Source organism: Dunckerocampus dactyliophorus, chromosome 12, assembly GCF_027744805.1.
Source record: "Dunckerocampus dactyliophorus isolate RoL2022-P2 chromosome 12, RoL_Ddac_1.1, whole genome shotgun sequence".
In the NCBI taxonomy this organism is placed as follows: Eukaryota; Metazoa; Chordata; class Actinopteri; order Syngnathiformes; family Syngnathidae; genus Dunckerocampus; species Dunckerocampus dactyliophorus.
This window is the reverse complement of record NC_072830.1, coordinates 8,384,096-8,404,314: the sequence shown is the minus strand read 5'-3', so window position 1 is coordinate 8,404,314 and position 20,219 is coordinate 8,384,096. Positions and strand designations below refer to the sequence as shown.

General features: G+C 40.3%; 2 protein-coding genes across 3 annotated transcripts in view; one reads left to right on the top strand and one right to left on the bottom strand.

Moving 5' to 3' along the window:
* Window positions 1-194: 194 nt before the first annotated feature.
* Window positions 195-19,602, top strand: fam118b (family with sequence similarity 118 member B). Its single transcript, XM_054794153.1, has 8 exons — window positions 195-626; window positions 917-1,006; window positions 2,196-2,448; window positions 13,254-13,481; window positions 14,113-14,241; window positions 15,931-16,228; window positions 17,596-17,661; window positions 17,950-19,602. The coding sequence occupies exons 2-8, from the start codon at window positions 924-926 to the stop codon at window positions 17,961-17,963; spliced, it is 1,071 nt and encodes a 356-aa protein (XP_054650128.1). The 5' UTR covers window positions 195-626; window positions 917-923; the 3' UTR covers window positions 17,964-19,602.
* srpra (SRP receptor subunit alpha) overlaps window positions 19,353-20,219 on the bottom strand; it is a 16,730-nt gene continuing 15,863 nt past the window's right edge. For both annotated transcript variants that reach the window (XM_054794152.1, XM_054794150.1), the window contains exon 15: window positions 19,353-20,142. In XM_054794152.1, coding sequence (XP_054650127.1) covers window positions 20,014-20,142 — 129 coding nt within the window. In that variant the 3' untranslated portion in view covers window positions 19,353-20,013. The remainder of the gene's footprint in view (window positions 20,143-20,219) is intronic.

Below are 20,219 nucleotides of genomic sequence, written 5' to 3'. Positions count from 1 at the left end.
GGTGTTGACACTGCTCGAGGAATTATTTAATAAAAACGAGTACACGTTGATGTGAATTATAGTGTTGTTTAATTGGTGTAATTGTAGATTCATGATAAGAGAGAAATTATCGGCACGGAAGAACTAGTGTACGGCCGTATATATATTTAGCAAACATAGCACTAACTTATTCGAGCATCAAGTGAAGGCATCACAAGACAAGCGGCACAATCACCACAGGCGGCGACTTCAACCTCCTCTTTCTCCCAAACTTAACAAGTATTGAGCCTTTACGTCTTCTCCAAAACCTTATCACAACGCGGTGGTTTGTTATTTTATTCTTTTCTGACACCATTACCTTCAGCATGACAAGTTAACCGGAGGTCGTGTTGCTTTTTTTTTCTATCGCAACAGTTGTGGTAGTTTAAAAAAAAGTCACGTTAGCTTGATGCTAGCTTGTATTGAAAGTAATTCTTTGTCCGTCATTATTTCTTACACATACTTGACGAGGTGAATCTTATTTTAATATTACAACTAACCACGATAATAAGGAAATTACAAGCTTTTCTCGCTGGACCTGGACTCAGAAGCAGCACTACGAAGTCGAACGTTGGGCGCCCACTTATTTATATAGTATTTATATCAAGGTAAGCCTGCATGTTGTCGCATTATCAATAAGAGCATATTCATTTCTGTCTTTTACGTGGAATGATAGTGTAAACATCAAATGTCAGTACGGAAGATGCACTGCTAAACAGATTTACTTCCTGTTACATACTAAATCCGACGGGGAAACACATGCAGCGTTTAGTAATGTCATCGTTTTACAGCGTGATGGTACTTGTGGTAGTGCAACTTTGGACGTTGCACCTATTTTGCACCAACTTTAGGAGTTGTTGGTTGGTGTGAGACTGGCAGTTTTCTTTTGGCTCCACAGGTGCTGAATGGCCTCTGTTGTAGCAGTGAAAACCGAGAAACGACCTGCAGCTGATTCACAGGATGCAGACTCCAACGCCAAGAAGCCAAGGTATGCTCAGACGTGACTCCCCTGCAACAAGACAAACACTGTATTCTGTTGTTTGGGAAAGCCCTACATTCAGACGTACATTTTATTTGGGATATATTCCAATTCACACAGGGTCAAAATTATACATACACACACACAATCACCTAAATCTTTTTGTAAGTGGCGTTTGAAGCCTTGCTCAGCGCATATTACAGTGATGTGAGAAAAGTTTTTGCTTTTATTTAATTTTCAACGCTTAATGGTTGATTTTTCTCTGGATTCCAAGGTCCTACAGTGGTGTGAAAAAGTGTTTGCCCCCCCTCCTGATTTTTATTTTTAATTTTTTTGCATGTTTGTTGCACTTAAATGTCTCAGATCATCAACCAAATGTAAATATTAGTCAATGACAACACAACTGAACACAAAATGCAGTTTTTAAATGAAACTTTTATTATTAAGGGAGAAAAAAAATCCAAGGCTGCATGGTCCTGTGTGAAAAACCGATTGCCCCCTAAACCTAATAACTGGTTGGGCCACCCTTAGCAACCCTTAACAACTGCAATGAAGCGTTTGCGATAACTTGCAATGAGTCTGTTACAGTGCTGTGGAGGAATTTTGACCCACTCATCTTTGAAGAATTGTTGTCATTCAGCCACGTTGGAGGGTTTTCCAGCATGAAGCGCCTTTTTAAGGTCATGCCACAGCATCTCAAGAGGATTAAGGTCAGTCTTCCAGGTCCTGAAGCATCAAAACAGCCCCAGACTATCACACTACCACCATCATATTTTACTGTTGGTGTGATGTTCTTTTTCTGAAATGCGGCGTTACTTGTACTCCAGATGTAATGGGGCACACACCTTCACATAAGTTCAACTTTTGTCCCTTGGAGATCGACAAGATGTTTTCTGGCAAAATTGATGGTTTGCATTTTTTTTCTCCCTTTTAATCATAAAGAGTTTAATTTTAAACTGCATTTGTGTTCAGTGGTGGTGTCATTGACTAATATTTAAATTAGTTTGATGATCTGAAACATTTAAGTGTGACAAACATGCAAAAAAAATAAGAAATTAGGAAGAGGGCAAACACTTCTTCACACCACTGTAGGACCTTGGAATCCAGAGAAAAGCAACCATTACACATTGAAAATTAAGTTAAGAGTGGATGTAAACGTCAGACCACATCTGTGTGATCTGTCCGGCTATCCCAAAAGGAAGCTGCTGCCCAGCCTGAAGACAAAGCGTGCCCCCGAGCTGGTCTTGGTGATTGGCACCGGGATAAGCTCCGCAGTGGCCCCCCAGGTCCCCGCTCTCCGCTCCTGGAAAGGTCTTATCCAGGCCTTGTTGGATGCCGCCAATGACTTTGACTTGCTAGAAGAGGAGGAGAGTCGGCGCTTTCAAAAGCACATGGAGGAGGATAAAAATCTGGTGCATGTGGCTCATGATCTCATTCAGAAACTATCACCGGTAAGACTGTTTATTCCCTTTGCTTCGCCTTATTACATAACCCTGTTGGATCGCTATACTGTATAACACAAAGATCATCAAACCTTTATCAAATGCAGACAAGTCACTGGCACACATCCTTTAAGAAATTGCTCAAATGTTTAGTAGCCATTTGTTTAACCATTGACTCATCCATTGGTACAATTATGCTGTAATCATTTATTTGTGGCGTGTTTTACGACAGCTACATCCTAAATTAAGACTTGTTACATATCCATTATTCAAACATTAACTTGGCATTATGAGTTTTTAGTGCTGTGAAGCAGCCACTGACCACCCCTGCTTTTACCGACAAAAAATTCCTTATTTTCTTCAATCACAAATGAACATACCGTGCAACCTCTTTAAAGGTTGAACAAAAATCACCAACTTGTTCGCTTATTAAAATTTATCATATTTCTCCCATAGGCAATAAGGAAAATGATCCGTTTCAGAGTCCAGCTGTGTCCCTTCTTAAATAATGTTTTACCATCATGAAATGTCATCTAAATGTAAAAACAAGTTAACCACTGTTTCATAAAACTAGTCACCCCTTTTAACTAGACACTTAAGGAAGTGGGGGGTGAGGCTCGCTGAAGGCAGCTGACTTCATGCATCACACTCATTCCTGACAGTCATACAAGTGTAAAAGGATGTTAACTGCTGTATAATAAAACTCAAATAAAGTAAAACCACTCACCCTTTTAACTAGACACTTAAAGAAGTGGGGGGTGAGGCTCGCTGATGGCAGTTGACTTCATGCATCACACTCATTCCTAACTGTTACAATGTTCCTGTTTTCCAGTGCAAAAATAAGGAAACCGCTGTGTAATAAAACAAAAAATAAAGTAAATCTACTCACCCTTTAGATAAAACCTTTTTTAAATGAACTGGAGAGTGAGGCTCATTGACGGCAGCTGATATAAGGCATCACACTTATTCCTAACAGTCATAGTAGTGTAAAAAGATGTTAACTGCTTATCTTAAAAAAAAAAAAAAAAAAAAAAAAAAAAACAGAAGTTAACTGGTGTATAATAAAACTAAAATAAAGTACAACTACCTACACTTTAACTAGACCATTTAGGAAGTAGAGAATGAGGCTCGCTGAAGGCAAAAGATACCGTGCATCACACTCATTCCTAACAGTCATACTGGTGTAAAAAGCTGTATAATAAAACTAAAACAAAGTAAAACTACCCATCCTTTAACTACAACTATAAGGAAGTAGACAGCGATGCTCGCTGACGGTAGCTGATATAACGCATCACACTCATTCCTAACAGTCATACATAGAGAACAACTCAAATAAAGTAAAACTACTCGCCCATTAAGTAGACCTGTCGTGAAGTGGAGAGTGAGGCATATAAGTGTAGAAAGATGTGACCTGCTGTGTAATTAAACTAAATTAAAGTAAAACTACTCTCCCTTTAGCTTGACATTTTAATGAAGTGAAGAGTGAGGCTTGCTGGCGGCATCTACCACGCATCACACTCATTACTAAGTCATACAAGTGTAAGAAGATGTTATAGGCTGTATAATAAACCTCAAAGTAAGTACTACTCACCCCAGAACTAGATTTATCAGGATGTAGAGAGTGAGGCTCTTTATTAAGTCTTTATTAAGTATTAAGAACCACAAACAGCGCAACCACCACAAACCTATTGAACTTCCCCGCTTTGAACATTCAGTGAGAAGTGCAGACAAAGCCCATTGACCGACATTGATAGATGGTTTGTAAACAGCACAAGAATGGAGAACATGTGTTTTCTACCAATCAGTGCTCCCTTGTGTCAGCTGGTTCTTTTCTGTTTGCAAAGCAGTCGGAGGGAAGTGTGTTCCTCAAACATTTGTCGACATACTGGAGTACATGAAACTACATCTCTTCACCTGTCGTCTGATCTTGTCTTTTTTTTTTGCCGTAAGAAATACAGTGGTACCTTGATTTTCATTATTTATTTGTTCCCAAAGGTTTGCCGAAAACCGAGGCAATATTTCCCATAGGAAGTCATGTAAATCCAATTTGTCCATTCCAGACACCTGAAAATAGGAACAAAAAATACATTCCATAGAGAATAATTATTGTCTTACAAGAAACAATGCAAAATAATTATAAATGGCAAACAGATAGAAGTTATTGTTGATGTGGACTTCTCGGACATTCTGGCGAGATTGAATTCAAGTGTGTTTCTCACCATCTTTATCAAACTGCTGCTACTCCCAATGTTCTTTGGCCCCGTTGCGGGTTATTTAGCAGTTGCATTCTAAAAATAAAAAATGCACGGACTGTGAGTCAGCAACGCATAGGATGCTTTGTTTGGGCACTCAAATTCACAGAACAATACAGTACAGGGCAAACTGACGCATTTGTTACATGCAATATTGTCCAAAAACCAAGGCAAAATTTTAAACGAAAACTGGAACATATGACAAAAACCAAGGTTTGACGGTAATATAAAATGCACATGATTCATTCCAGAGTCAAATTATCAGCATTATGAAGCCTGTATTAACTTTACAGGACATGACTAAGCTTCATTTTAATTTCCTTAAATGCCATGCAAGTGTAAAAAGATGCGGACCGTCAAGTAGGAGGCAAGTCGCCTTGCAAAAATGCAACTCGCTTTGCGGTATGTAGTATCTTCAGCCTATTGTTGACTTTTTAGCCCTATTCTACTGAGCAGCCTTCACTTTTGTGGCTATGCTACCACTACATTACAATAAGTTAAAATTCCAGTTCTATGGTTGTCGTCAAATTTTTCCTCCTTTTTTTTTTTGTGAGTCCATTTATTTATTTGTTTTTTAGGATCGGGCTACTCTGGAGACACGCTGATTCATTGATGGCCTGTGATAGCGTTGGTCTCCTGCATTAGTTAAGTCTCATCGCAGTTGTTTTGACACTGATAAAATTTCATCCACCCTGTTAACCTCAGTCAGCCCACAGCAGTGCAGACACCATCCATATTTCCTTTTTTGGTTATGTTTTCAAGCACACTGAGGGAAAAAAAAAAAAAAAAATCACGTGAACTCGCAGCTCCCCCAGCTACACCTATGACACTAATTTGCTGCTTTAATTACATCTGAAAAAGCTTTCACCTCCCTCCCGTCAATCACACTTTTCATTGCTGTATAGTCTCACAAGGCCACGATTGCCACTCCTTAAAAGAATTTTGCCCATCATCCACTATCCTTATGCGAGAAGACACCGAAAAAAAGATATAAAAACAGCTAAAAAGAGGCAGATAAGAATGCACGTAATCGGACGCACCTATTCCGCCTATAAAGCCTTCTGAAAAAAGTGCCAGCGACGCTCCATTTACATAATGTGACGCGCATATTAACCAAACTACAGCAACACTGCTATTATTATTATTATTATTATTATTATTATTATTGACATTGTTAAGCTGAAGAACTACGTTACTGGCGTAGTGACACCTCGCCACACCGCACCGGCTAGCTGCTAACTTCATCACACACTCGCCCACAGGACACCAACGACGCACACACGATGCCTCAGGCCACTATTGAAAGGTAGCCCTGCATATTGGAGCTGCCGCTACTGCTGGTGTGTTTTTGTTCTAAAAAAGTTAATACCAGGCATTCGTTTCTATGTTGTAATGTGAAATCGGAAGGAAGTTCCAATTAACATGCTTAAAATGACCAAAATATGGCAAAATACTGTTAGTATTGCATGTTATCATGCATGTGCCTGTTGCTACATGGTCACAGCAATGAATATAAAACCATAAAGCCTTGTTGGAGGTTTTTGGAGGCATTTTAATAGTAAGCCTTGTACGCGGCACAGATGTGTCCCATTATGTGTATTAATTACCTGCCTCTTTTTTTAGAAGTTGTATCTTTTAGAACGCAAAAAAAAGAGAGATGTGTGTTCATGTCTCTCATAAGGATTGTGGATGATGGGCAAAATTCCAAAAACAGTGCAGTTTTCCTTTTTAAAAACTCCTTAAATGTCTCATATTTTCTCAAGAACAATAAATTAAGCATCAGGGGTGCCACAATAGTGTATTGGAAGAGTTTTGTCGATAATCTAGCCTTGATTCTGGAATTTAGAAAAGTGCTTTTAGTACGCCCTACTGCACATTTTCTGTTTTGTGCCGAGCCGGTACAGTCACTGTTGTCACCGTTGTCGATCGACGTATTACTCATGTCAAGGGTCACTGAATGTGGAGATGTGATTCAGAACGAACAACAAGCAACAACCACTTAATGTCTCAGTTGTTAACAACAATCGCATGACCTGGAACGGAAGTTTGTGGAAAAGTGTGACCTGCACATTCACCACTATGAAATAATAACGTACCATTACATAAAATATATATAAAAATCTTAAGACCAGTTGGAAAATTGCTAGAATTTGCATTTTGCACATTTGGATCTTAATGAGGTTGTAAGTAGAGCTAAAATATGCAAAAACAAGAAGGGGGAGTGAGACAAAAACATTTAGAGCTTGTAATTTAAACAAAAAAAACGAAATACAGTCAAACCTGTCTATAGCGGCCACTAAAGGGAAACGGCAAAAGTGGCCGTTATAGACAGGTGGCCGCTATAGACAGGTTGGCGGCCATTTTGAATTTGTGCACGCACATACAAGTATTAACATGTCTGTGATTAGAAGCTTGTTGTCTTTGCAGATACATATAATTATACTGCTACATGTTGACCAGTAGAGGGCACTGTGGGACTGCGGATAAAAGTTGTAAAGAAATACTAGGTTAATAAACCGCTGTTAATAAAGCGATTAAAGTGCATCGGCGACGTGAGCCTTCCCCACAACAAGGGGTATTACAGTACTGACCAGTGCACATTGTCTCACACCAGGAAATAAACGGTGTGACTGTCTGCAACAAGCTCCAAAGAAGACTGCTTTTTTTTTATGTCGAACAACTGACAGTTTGTGTGGATCTTGTGAATGATTGTGACTGAGCTAGGACTCAGTAATTAAAGTCTACACACGACGGCTTCATTGATTTAAAATAAAAAAAAACGAAACTTTTTCGTGCATGAATCTTCTGGCCGCTTTGGCCGCTATATGCAGTCAGATATTGACCAAGGGATACAAAATGGGTGGCCGCTGGCCGCATTAGACAGGCGACCACTATACACAGGGTCTATAACACGAACATTTTCTGCGGGCGATTTTTCAGTGGCCGCATAGGCAAGTGGGTGTTATATACAGGTGGCCGCTAAGACAGGTTTGACTGTAGGTTGTTTATCAGCTGATCAAAAGTTTAACACCACAGGCTATAAAAGCCAAAATCTGCTCAAAATTTTCATTTTCTGTCAGGCATTCACACTGTCATTCCGTCCTGATGGCTAAAGCTAAGAAGCTTTCTCTTTTTGAACGTAGTCGGATTGTCGAGCTGCATAAGAAAGGCCTCTCGCAGCGTGCCATTGTTGCTGAGAGCAATAAGACAGTCTTTCAAATTTTTTTGAAAGATCCTGAGTATTATGGAACAAAAAGTCAAGTAGTAGACCCAAAAAAATAACACCTGCGCTGAGCCGGAGGATCCAATTGGCTGTCCATCAAGACACAGAGTGGTCTTCGACCCACATTAAGGCCCTTACTGGTGCCAACTGCAGTGCAATAACTGTCAGACGGCATCTGCAGGAAAAGGGTTTAAAAAACAAAAAACTAATTCGAAGACCTCGTCTCCTTCTACGCCACAAAACTGCTTGTTTAGACTTTGCCAGAGAGCATCAAACATGGGACATTGAAAGGTGGGAAAAAGTTTTATTCTCTGATGAGAAAAACAGGTCTAAAAGTGGACATTTTAGAAAATTATAGCATTACTGTTTATCTATAAAAGCTGAAAATGGACAATGTAAAAGTCTTCATTCTCATATGTGCCTACAAAGAGTCTTCAAAAGGTTGACATCACCAACTATTGGCATACATATTCCAGTGTTGTTCGGCCTTTTTCAAAGTCTCTTGCGAACAGGAGTGGTTTTAACACCGTTGCATGCTGCATCATTCTCAGCGGATTTATTAAAAAAAAAAAAAAAAAAAACTGTAAGAATGCTAGTATTTTACTAAATCCACCAACACTGGCCTGTTTGACACACTTTCTATTAGCGTTGTTTTGTTGTCTGTCACAACACTTTCAAGTAATTAGGGTAATCTCATGAGTAAAAGCATGAGAAGAATGTTTGAAGCAAAACCTCCCCTATCCTTCCTCCTTACAATGTGGCTCATTGGAATATTTCTTTCCATATGTTTATGGAAGTGAGAAATAATATATATACAGTGGTGTGAAAATGTGTTTGCCCCCTTCCTGATTTCTTACATCTTTGCATATTTGTCACACATAAATGTAAAAAAAAAAATTACGACACAACTGAACACAAAATGCAGTTTTTAAAAGAAATATTTTATTAAGGGAGAAAAAAAATCCAAACCTACATGGCCCTTTATGGAAAAAGTGATTGCCCCCTGTTAAAACATAACTGAGATTGAGCTCTATCAGTATGAAAAAGGTTATAAAGCCATATCTAAAGCTTTGGGACTCCAGCTAACCACAGTGAGAGCCATTATCCACAAATGGCCAAACATGGAACAGTGGTAAAGGGTGGCTGCTAAGGGTGGCCCAACCAGTTATTAGGTTTAGGGGGCAATCACTTTTTCACACAGGGTGTGTGTGTGTGTGTGTGTAATATTTAAATTTGTTTGATCTGAAACAAAGTGTGACAAACATGCAAAAAAAAAAAAAAAAACGAAATCAGGAATTATTCATTGATGTTAGGGAAAAAAAACATCAAGGCTTCCCTTTCATTTTTTTTGTCAGTCACTGGAACACTGGAATTGTCCAACGTATATTTAGGCAAAACTGCATATTCGAGGTAAACCTACCTCCTAGTGAGTTATGGACAAAAATGACTGTTGGTTTGTAAGAGTACACTTGTGTACTTGCACTTTATTTGCTGTTTGCTTAAGTCCTCAGATGGCCCGAGGACACACACGGCCATCAGCTTGGCTGCCATAGACACTACTAGATGTGGTTAATGGGGTTCTTCCTGTGGAAAGGAATCAAGTTGTTTAGCCCATTAGAGCGGTGGAGAGTCTCCACCGAGTGCCGCATCTCCCTGTGCACGGATCACCTTGGTCACTACATGAGCGTTCATTGCTATTTTTAGTTGTTTTTCACTTTTAGAGTGTGTCGTTGGGACAGAATTCATTGTTATGCCCATTCTATGCTTAAAAAACTTGTAATTTTAGCCAGTAGTGGTTCCGCTGCACATATTTATTTTAAGGCACTTGATTTGACTCTTGGTCACATGATGAGGGGATAAGTAACACTGAAGTCAAGTTCAATCCAATTAGAGATCCCAACTTACACGGTAGGCGGGAATGTGTTCCAAAGACAAGTTGAGGCTGAACTTAGGAGTTCCATGTTTGTATGATGACTGCCATTTAAATACATAAGAAATGCTTCAATGGCTGTGCAAATGCCAGCTCAATCACATGCACTACGATGAAATCGCTGTGTTGATGGAATTTCACGAGGAAGGCAAGGATATTGCTTCGAAGCATTTTCACTCCTGGCAAGAGTCGAAACGGTGGCTCTTCACAAAGATCTCTTTTAGCACATGTGCACAAGAGACAAAACGTGGCATGGTTGTGGTTGGGGCCAGATGGACTAGTCTTAATGTTGCAAAGAAAAACCTGCTGATCTGCTGAGATTTTTACCCACAGAGAATGAGTGATATGTAGAAAAGAAAACATATCATGAGTGGTAGTTTCCAGGGCAAAATTCTCATGACCACAGAGGTTGGACTTGACGAATGATTATTTATTGCAAAATAGGAAGGATGGAAGAATAGCTTGATACACAAGACTGGGTCTAGGAGAATGAGAGAGAGAGAGAGAGAGAGAGAGAGAAAATTTTAACTTGCCTTTCAAGAAAAGTACAATGGAAAAAATATAAAAACTAGAACAGCTCTCTGAGAGTGCAGACCTCCGGCAAGCAGTTTCGGCCTATATTGTGATTTATACCGTAAATATTAGTCCTACATTTACTTTATCTACATATTTAGGTTCCTTGGCCATGAAAACATACCATTAGCAATTGAATTCATAATGATATCAATATTAGTTCAGTAGTTATTCACATTTTTTAAATCACATTTTCTGTTATGGCGGTTTTCTTCTGGATCTAGCTCCATGGCTTTTGAAGATACATTAAATCCGTTGGTACAGTGTCTTGGCTATATATAATGCTTTTTGTGGCATGTTTATAGCTACATTTGTTGTCTTCCTATGATGAAAATTCCAAAGGTCCTCTATATTTTTATATTCTGGATCATGGTATCCGGAGTTATTCCATTATCTGGATCAGTCTTTCATATTTTGTAGAACCTGTTGGAAACTGTCCTGTATTTTAAATTTCTTTTCCCCAAGTGCTCTGACTGTTTTTTGTGGAGTTATATGCACAAATGCTGAAAATGGTCCTATCTCACAATGTTGAGGAATCTTTTTTTTTTTTAATTCCTGGATCCAGACGGTGATCCGGATCACCCCCAAAATTTTATCAGTTCTTCCATATCCCATTTCCGAGAATTCCTGAAAATTTCATCCAAATCCATTCAGAACTTTTCAAGTTATTTTGAACACAAACAAATAAACACCAGCAAAAACATAACCTCCTTGGCGGAGGTAACTATATGACATCATATTGCGACCTACTAATATAAAATTTCTACTACATTAAACTCTTCTGTAGTCTGTGTATGCTATCGGCCCTGCCTCCACCCACCAAGACAAAGACTGTATGATTGACAAAATGGCTCACACAAACGTGCCAAAGTGCTGAAACCAATGCACAGAGTGAACTCTCTTCCTGCCTGTTTGGAGGCAACAGACGAGGAAAACAGATACGCATGCCCATGGCAATATATTGAGGCTGGCAAAATTAGCGAGTTCATTTTCATTTATTGTGTGATTTAATTTATTATATTCCCAGGCCTCATACCCACAACAAGAAATCTTGTCATGTTTTAATCTTGCAGGATCTTGTGACACCTCTAAAGCAGAACCATAAAATCCTTTTTTTGCTGCACAGGTAATTGATTGTAAGTAGAGATGCGCGACATTGCCTTTTTCACCCATATCCGATATATTCATCTTCATCACCGATACGGATATCGGCAGCAGCTCTTCCATCCACTCTAATGTGGTGTAATGAACACATGATGCGTCGTCTTCTGGGTGTATTTCACAAATAAACACTGCAAAATAAGACAAAAACCTGCAATACAAATTAGAGGAAAAAGTGCCAAAACACTATTTGTGACTCTCAGTGATTCTCCCTGAGGTGTGATAGTAGAAGTATTGATGGAAGGCGCCATGCTCCCCGCCCCTTGTATAGCCAGTGCTTTGTCATGTTGCGCAGGTTGGACTTGAGCTTTTGTTTTCCTTAGTTTTCATTTCATTTCCTGTCTTATGTTGATTTTCTGTTTCCTGTTTTGCGTTTAACGCTCGTGCTGCGGTACCCGTTCCTCATTAGTAGTCACCACTACTTAGGCATGTCCCAATACAACTTTTTCACTTCCAATTTGATATTGACATTGCAGCCTTGAATATCGTCTGATACCGATAGCAGCATGAATCATACATACTTTTTTTTTTAAAACTTATTTTGTAGTGTGGAATGTTAGAAAAAGCTTGAATAAGTGATATTACTCAGAAAACGATAAACAGCCACAGTAGGTATGAGGAAAAACTGACCCATTTACTACAAAAGAATGAAAAAGATGTTAACTCATTCAATCACAGCCATTTTTCAAAAGACAACCCCTTCAGTACCAGCTATTATAGAATATTTTGACTGATTTTTCAAGGCACACAGAATATTGAGTTCTATGGCGATATAAACATGGAACCTACCAAAAGAAAGATTAGACTAATCTTTCATCAGGAAAAAAAAACTTTGTTTCTACCTTTTTTCGTTCTTTAGTATTCAGCAGTAGAACATAGGTAAGTTTCAGGAAAATATCAGCTCCAAAAAAAAAGGGGAGGAAAAACATTTTTTAAATTTTTTTTAAAAGATACATTTCAAGAATAACTTTCACTTTGGGCCAATTTTTTTGCTTTTGTGACAGCTCAAATATCTCAACAACTATGCCAAAATAAAAACATCAAAATCACAATTTATGTACAAATGAACACCAACTATTTACAATTTTCACATTTGGAACTAAGCTGTGTGTGCGTGTTACAATTTCCCTACAATGTGTAACCTTCTGTACGCTACAATCCTCCTTGCTCTTCCACTTCCTCCTCGCTGTCGAGTGTGTTTTTACGTGGTAAGGTCCATGCCGGGCTCTTATCAAATGCACTTCTGCTACCTTGTGGCCGTTTTTATGGCTTAAAACTGCTCTAACAGTGACATCTTTCAGTGTGCACTTGCATCATCATCTCTTTCTGCCTCTTGCGCAAAAAAACGTAAAAGACTTATACATACATTTTCGGGATCGGCGTTGGGGTTTATAAATACGTCTCTGGTATGGGATGAGTTAAACATTAATACAGAAAGTTAAATAACAAAAAAAAAGATAGATAAACAGATAAACAGAAAACAATTTCAAATAAAAGGAAAAAGCTGTAATAACACTCAATTTCTTATGCATGAATGGCAGTTCGATTGACCAAACAGTTTTTGCGTAGATTTTTTTTTTTTTTTAACTTCTTGCACAAGTTATGCTTGATACAGCTGTTATCTCTGTGAGGTTTTCACAGCCTGTGATCCTATTTTTTGTAATGTTTGTTTTAGAGAACAGGCAACGTGCGCTCCACGTTCTTCAAGGACTGTCTCTACGAGGTGTTCGATGATTTGGAGTGCAAGATGGAGCACGCCGGCAAGCACCTACTGCGCTCGGTGCTGCAGTTAATGGAGAGCGGCTCACTGGTCCTCACCACCAACTTTGACAACTTACTGGAGATCTACGCTGCGCACCAAGGCACCACTCTGGAGTCTTTGGACCTGACGGACGAGAAGAAGGTACAGGCTGCTTTTCTTTTGTGCTATGCTGTGGTATAGATTGATCTTTCCAGACCCCTGTTTAAGCCAGTCAGCAATTTTGAAAGCAAAGGTCACTAAAGCATGCATGTGTGAAAACATGTCACGAGACTCTGATACAGTTAGAAAAAACAAAGTTCTTAAAAGATTACATTTCCCACTTAAATCCTTTTAGGTGTTTAGTTAACTTCCTGCTGGGTCAATATTAGCCAAGTTGATACCTGAAATAGCCTTTCTGTTTGCAACAGGTGGCGGAAGGTTGAAGGTTTTGGAACTACACGTCTCATTTTGCATATCAGACAATATTTGCCTTTTGGTTAAAGCTGGAGGCACACTTTGCTCAAACAAATGGAGGCTTGTACTATCATTTCTGACCACAAAGTCTCCATAGCGCGTGTTAATCACCACACAAACAGTGTAGTTTGAAGCAATGCAGTGACTTTGCTTGTAAAAGAGCCATTGCTTTGCCTCTCAGTCGTGGTATTTATTACATCTTGTCCTCCATCAGGGCTATAATATCCTCTGCTGCCCAGTCAGAACAGGATCGTGCGCAGTCGACTGTTAAGTGCCTGTGTGTGTGTGTGTATGTGTGTATGTGTCTTTGTGTGTGTAGGTGTTGGAGTGGGCTCAGGAGAAGCGAAGGTTAAGCGTTCTACACATCCACGGCGTTTACACCAACCCGTGCGGCATTGTACTGCACCCTGCTGGCTACCAGAATGTACTGAGAAACACCGAGGTTATGGTGAGTCCTCCAATACCCTATTTCCTCATAAAAGTCAGTACACCGCCCACATTTCAGCCAGAGGTTTTATTACAGTATACTGTATCTTCTCAAGGGACAATACTATACCATGAAGCTTGGATATCACTTTGAGTGGCCAGTGTACAGCTTGTAGAGCCGTATAGATTTACCATCCACTATAAGTCACCGCACGGCCATTACTGTGTAAATAGCTGGCAACAAGTGTGAACAGCGGAGCACTCCTGTCCTATATAACAGAAATGGTCTTAACCTGGGAGCCACATTTTCCAATGGTCATTAAGTCGTGAACCACTTTTAAGTCGTTTTTGTTTTTCCACACTTTTCTTTAAGTAACTTTTGTTTTCTTTTCTTTTATTATTATTATTTCTTTTATTTATATTTTATATGTTTATGCTTTCATTTAAATTGAACCAAGCTTTTTTTATTTAATTTTTTTAACCGTCTCTGTCATTGATTGAAACATTAATGTACAAAACTGCATGTCCAAAGTGCATTATGGAGGAATTTACCGTACTAAGGCATTTTGTCAAGAACATGGGGAACGACATAACTGCATGCAAATAATGCATAGATTACAATGTAACTACAAAATCAGATATTTCACTTATACCAAAGAGGAAGATAACAAATATTGGCCTCAATTTTGCTTGAAAATAATTGTTTTTTTTTTTTAAAAAAAAAAAAAAAAAAAAAAAAAAAAAAAGGTAGGCTCACTGTCTGCAACCCATCCAGAATGGGTCCGAGACCCGCTTTTGGGTCCCGACCCAACAGTTGAGAACCACTGCCACAAAGAATCTGTGTCTAGCATTTTTGCAGTCCGTTTCTAAAAACAGCAAAGCATAGTCTCTCCAATGTGTCCTGGGTGTTCCCCGAGGCCTCCTACCTCTTGGACGTGCCCTGAACACCTCCCCAGGGAGGTCTGTGGGAGGCATCCCGACCAGATGCCCAAGCCACCTCATCTGGCTCCTCTCAATGCGGAGGAGCAGCGGTAGAGTTTCTCCCGGGTGACAGTGCTTCTCACCTTATCTCTAAGGGAGAACCCAGCCACACTACGGAGAAAACGCATTTCGGCTGCTTGTACCCGCCATCTTGTCCTTTTGGTCACTCAAGGCTCACCCAAGGCTCATGACCATAGATGAGGACAGGAACGTAGATCGACCGCTAAATTGAGAGCTTTGCCTTTCGGCTCAGCTCCCTCTTCACCACAACGGACCAATGCAGAGTCCGCATCACTGCAGACGCCACACCAATCCGCCTGTCGATCCCGCGTTCCATCCTTCCCTCACTCTTGAACAAGACCCAGAGGTACTTGGGGCAGGATCTCATCCCTGGCTTAAAGATAGCAGTCCACCTTCCAAGCGAGAACCATGGACTCGGACTGGGAGGTGCTCATTCTCATCACTGCCACGTCACACTTGGCTGCTAACCGATCCAGTGAGAGTTGAAGGTCACTGCTTGATGAAGCCAGCAGGATCACATGATCTGCAAAAAGCAGAGACCCAATCCTGCAGCCATCAACCGAAACCCTAGTGAAGGCTCTTATTTTCAGTATTTTTTTTTCCTGAGCTTCCTGAACTTATTTGAGGTGCGACATGGCATTTATTTGAGTCTATATGTCTCTTACATGAGAAATGAATAAGTAACACATATTCCCAACCGGTTCCACAGCGGGAGATCCAGAAGCTATACGAGACCAAATCGTTTGTTTTCCTGGGCTGCGGCCGCACGGTGGACGACACCACCTTCCAGGCTCTGTTCCTGGAGGCGGTCAAGCACAAGTCGGACCTGGAGCACTTCATGCTGGTGCGGCGCGAGGACGTGGGTGAGTTCAAGAAGCTGCGCGACAACATGCTGGACAAGGGCATCAAGGTCATTTCCTACGGGGACGAGTATGCGGACCTGCCCGAGTACCTGGAGCGGCTGGCCAACGAGATCTGCTTTCGGGATGTTTCGACCAACGGCTGGGGTAAGTTAGCACCTTTTGTTTGTCTTGGCTTCTCGGGCAGTGAATTCTTCACACATGACATCTGACTTGCGTGAGGGAAGCTAAATGAGTCACTGCTCTTGTTACGTCAGAACAGGAGAAGCTCTGCAGTGTTGGGCAGAGTGCTTTGGCTGTTAGCTTGCTGTATTTCACAACTACAGTTTAACGCTATCAACCACACATCACGTTTAAAGTATTTGGACAGGAACAGTTTTGTTATTACTTTGCCTTTACAGTATATACCACCACATATAGATATCATATAGTAGTTACATATAGTGTTTGCAGTAGGTTCCTAAAAACAGCACTCCTGTCCTATACCGGACCTTTGACTAGCTTCTTTGCTGTAGGATCCTAAAAACAGCAGAGCACTCCTGTCATATAGAGGATCGTTGACTTGTGTTTTTGCAGTGCATTCCTAAAAACAGCAAAGCACTCCTGTCATGTAGAGTATCTTTGACTAGTGTTTTTGCAGTACGTTCCTAAAAACAGCAAAGCACTCTTGTCACATAGAGGATCTTTGACTAGTGTTTTTGCAGTTTGTTCCTAAAAAAAAAAAAACAAAAAAAAAACAGCAGAGCACTCCTGTCATATAGGATCTTTGACTAGTTTCTTTGCAGTAAGTTCCTAAAAACGGCAGCACACTCCTGTCATATACTGTAGATAATCTTTGTCTATCATTTTTTTGGAGTAGGTTTCTAAAAACAACAGAGCACTCCTGTCCTATAATCTTTGTCTCGCATTTTTTGAAGTAGGTTTCTAAAAACAGCAGAGTACTGCTGTCATGTAGAGGATATTTCACTAGCATTTTTGCAATAAGTTCCCAAAAACAGCAGCACATTGCTGTCATATATCTCTGTCAAATATCAAATGTCAAATACTGTATCTCTGCTATTTGATATATTCTCTGTCAAATATCAAATGTCAAATATCTCTGATATTTAGCGTTTTTGCAGTCTGTCATTAAAAAAAAAACAGAGCATACCTGTCCTATAGAGAATCTTTGTCTAGCATTTTTGCAGTAGGTTCTTAAAAACAGCAAAGCACCCTGTCATAGGATTTTTAACGAGCATTTGTGCAGTTGGGTCATTAAAAAGAGAAGAGCACTCCTGATATATGGAGAATCTTTGACTAGCTTTTTTGCATTCGCTCATATGACTGAGCCTTATGTTGACACGGATCCTGGTCCTTAAAACTCGGACTATGGTGGTCAGTGGCCTTCAGACTTTAGGCAGCCATTGAATGTGTTGGATTCATGGAAGTTTTAGAAACGATGCTTTTATTTGGCTGCAATTCCTCAATGTTAAATGCCAACTATACTTCAATCAGCGTGTATTTTGTGTTTTCAGGGTGTCCCTCACAAAACGGCAGTGAGCAGCAGAACGGCTTTAACAGTCAGAAAAACCTCCTTCAAGGTTAGGCCTGAATGCTTCTTCTCAGCCGTGTGGCCACTTAACCAGATAGCCACTCTAGCAAACAGTCTTTTTGTGTACACTTGATGTTCCCCTTGCATGTTGGTGGCGCTAGAAAAATAAGTACTTTTGTCTCCTCGAGGGTCAAAAAATGTGCTCCTTTTCTGGCTTTGCTTTTTGTTTGTTTCAGCTGACTTTTGCATTCTAGCATGCATGGAAGCCGGCTTCATGGTTAAAAGTTGCTGCTTCTTTTTTTTTTTTTTTAATGTTCACTTTCTCTTTTTGCCACAGACCTTTTTTCTTGACAGGCGCACACTGGATCAGTGTCAGACAGTTCCCTCCAACAAGGGATCAGTCTACTGCAAGTATAGTTGCTGATTTCATGGAAACATGTCTGCCATTTTTTTTCTTTACTTGGTTATTTAAAAGGGAAAGCTGAAGTACAGACTGATGATCAGGTGAGTCATCACATTGGATTGTATATGGAGACAGGCATGTGGATGGGAAGTGAATTTGCCTGCAGCACCTGTTCTCCATGTGTATACATGTGACTGGGGACTCATGCATTATGTAAGCTGGCGTCTTGCCTCGCTCGACACACGTGCGCAGCGCAACTTCAGATGCGTCACGAGACACGTTACACATTCTATCGCAGGGCAGTTTCCTGCAAGTAGCAATCTCTTTGCCACTCCCGTGCTGAAAAAAAAGTGTCCGTTTTTGTATGTTAAAATGGAAGACCTGCCAACGTGTATGCATTTTTCCTACACGGCACGCATTTTGACCTTTTTGAATACAAATTTCCCCAAGGTTGGCAGGTCTGAAATACTTGCTTGTGGTTGTGATATAGTATTTATAAGTGCTATTTTCCAAAATAAAGCTTTTGGTATGCCACCTTTTGTTGTGTTGTCTTCCTTATATAAGAACGGTGCAACTACAATAGACTTCCTTGACACAGCAGCTTTATTTAGAAATGTACATTCCCATAAGTCAGGGGTGGGCAAACGTTTTGACTTGCGGGCCCCATTGGGTTAAAAAATTTGGCGTATGGGCTGTCTAGACGTAGGTGGCATCAAACAGAACCACACACTTGCTCACGGTGCAACAAATCCAAAACACAACAGATCCACAGCAAGTTAACGCACCGCATAAATCAACAGCTAAGCGCTAAACATAACACTTAATTTAAAAGTTATTTCCGCAAGCCTGCAAGGCATGCTGGGTAGTCCAGCTGCAACGACAATATGAACTATGAACAATGTATCAAAGATATGTTTACTTCTCTGACAACATATTTTGCAATCAAGCAAAAATGCAACAAACACTGCAACACGGGGAAAGAGTACCTCAAGCTACCCAGCATGCCTTGCGGCGGAAATGTATGGGTGCTTTTTTTTGGGCATAGGTATTGCACATAGATATGTTTGTATGCCCACATGGTGCAGAAGGTATGTTACTTACGGTGCATCGTGTGTTGACGTGTTGTTGGATTTTTTGTACAAGGTACAGATTGCATCCAACTATTTTGGCGACTCAAGCGTGCCACAATAGCACTGCAAGTCATGTTGCTGGCTACGCTTTCCATGTTCAAGGAATTTTTAAATGCCCGGTGGGCCTTTTGTGGCCCGCGGGCCGCAGTTTGCCCACCCCTTTTATAAATTAACTTTACTCATTCATATTGCATTACCACAACTTAATGAGGGGTTGGGAGAGATGTTTATTGATACATAAATAAAATTTATAGGAGCAATCATTCATTTACAGAAAAAAAAAATCAACTGAAATTAGTCTGGAGTCTCCTTTTGTGATTATATCTCGTTATTTGTTAGGCTGGTGAGCAGTCCCGATATCAACTAGTTTAAACATGACTCCGGCTCCCATCTTTTCCTCTTGAGTAGGATTAATTCCATGTGTCCTTGATGGATCACGCCGTGTGTTGTGAAAGGTAACCATGACGACAGGAGACAAATAGGCACTACGGTCACTAAGCTTTGCTCGGGCAGCTGCTGTCAACCTGACTTATTTATTTCCATGACTGCCACATATTTTGTTTGTACAGGTAGTTTTTTTTTTAAAATAGTTCCTAATGAGTAAAACTGAGGTCCATTGGGAAGCTACTGTATGGCATAACTCAAGTGAATGAGGTACTTTTCAATTTGGCCCAAAGACAAAAAAACAAAACAGGGAGGCTCCTCTGGAAGGTTAGTGTAGGTCTGAACATGACTAGTGTCCTGAGCAGCGACATGGGACATGCTTTAGAATTACCGCAAAAAGTGGAGAGAACAGGAGGACAAGAAGCGCAGGCAGGTAGTGTGGCAGAATGGTATCAACATGCAGCCTTTTTTGTTGTTGTTTGTTTTAAGCTTTCATCAGGGCGCTGACCACGGCGCGGGCGTTGAGACTGCGCAGGTCGTTGTAGGTCTGCCCTGTGCCCACGAACACAATCGGCTGGCCTGTGATGTAAGTCATGGAGATCGCGGCACCGACCTTTTAAAAGTGGTGGGGAAAAAATAATGCTTGAGTTGCTGCCAATGACCAAAAAAAAGGTCAGTGGATTTGAAATA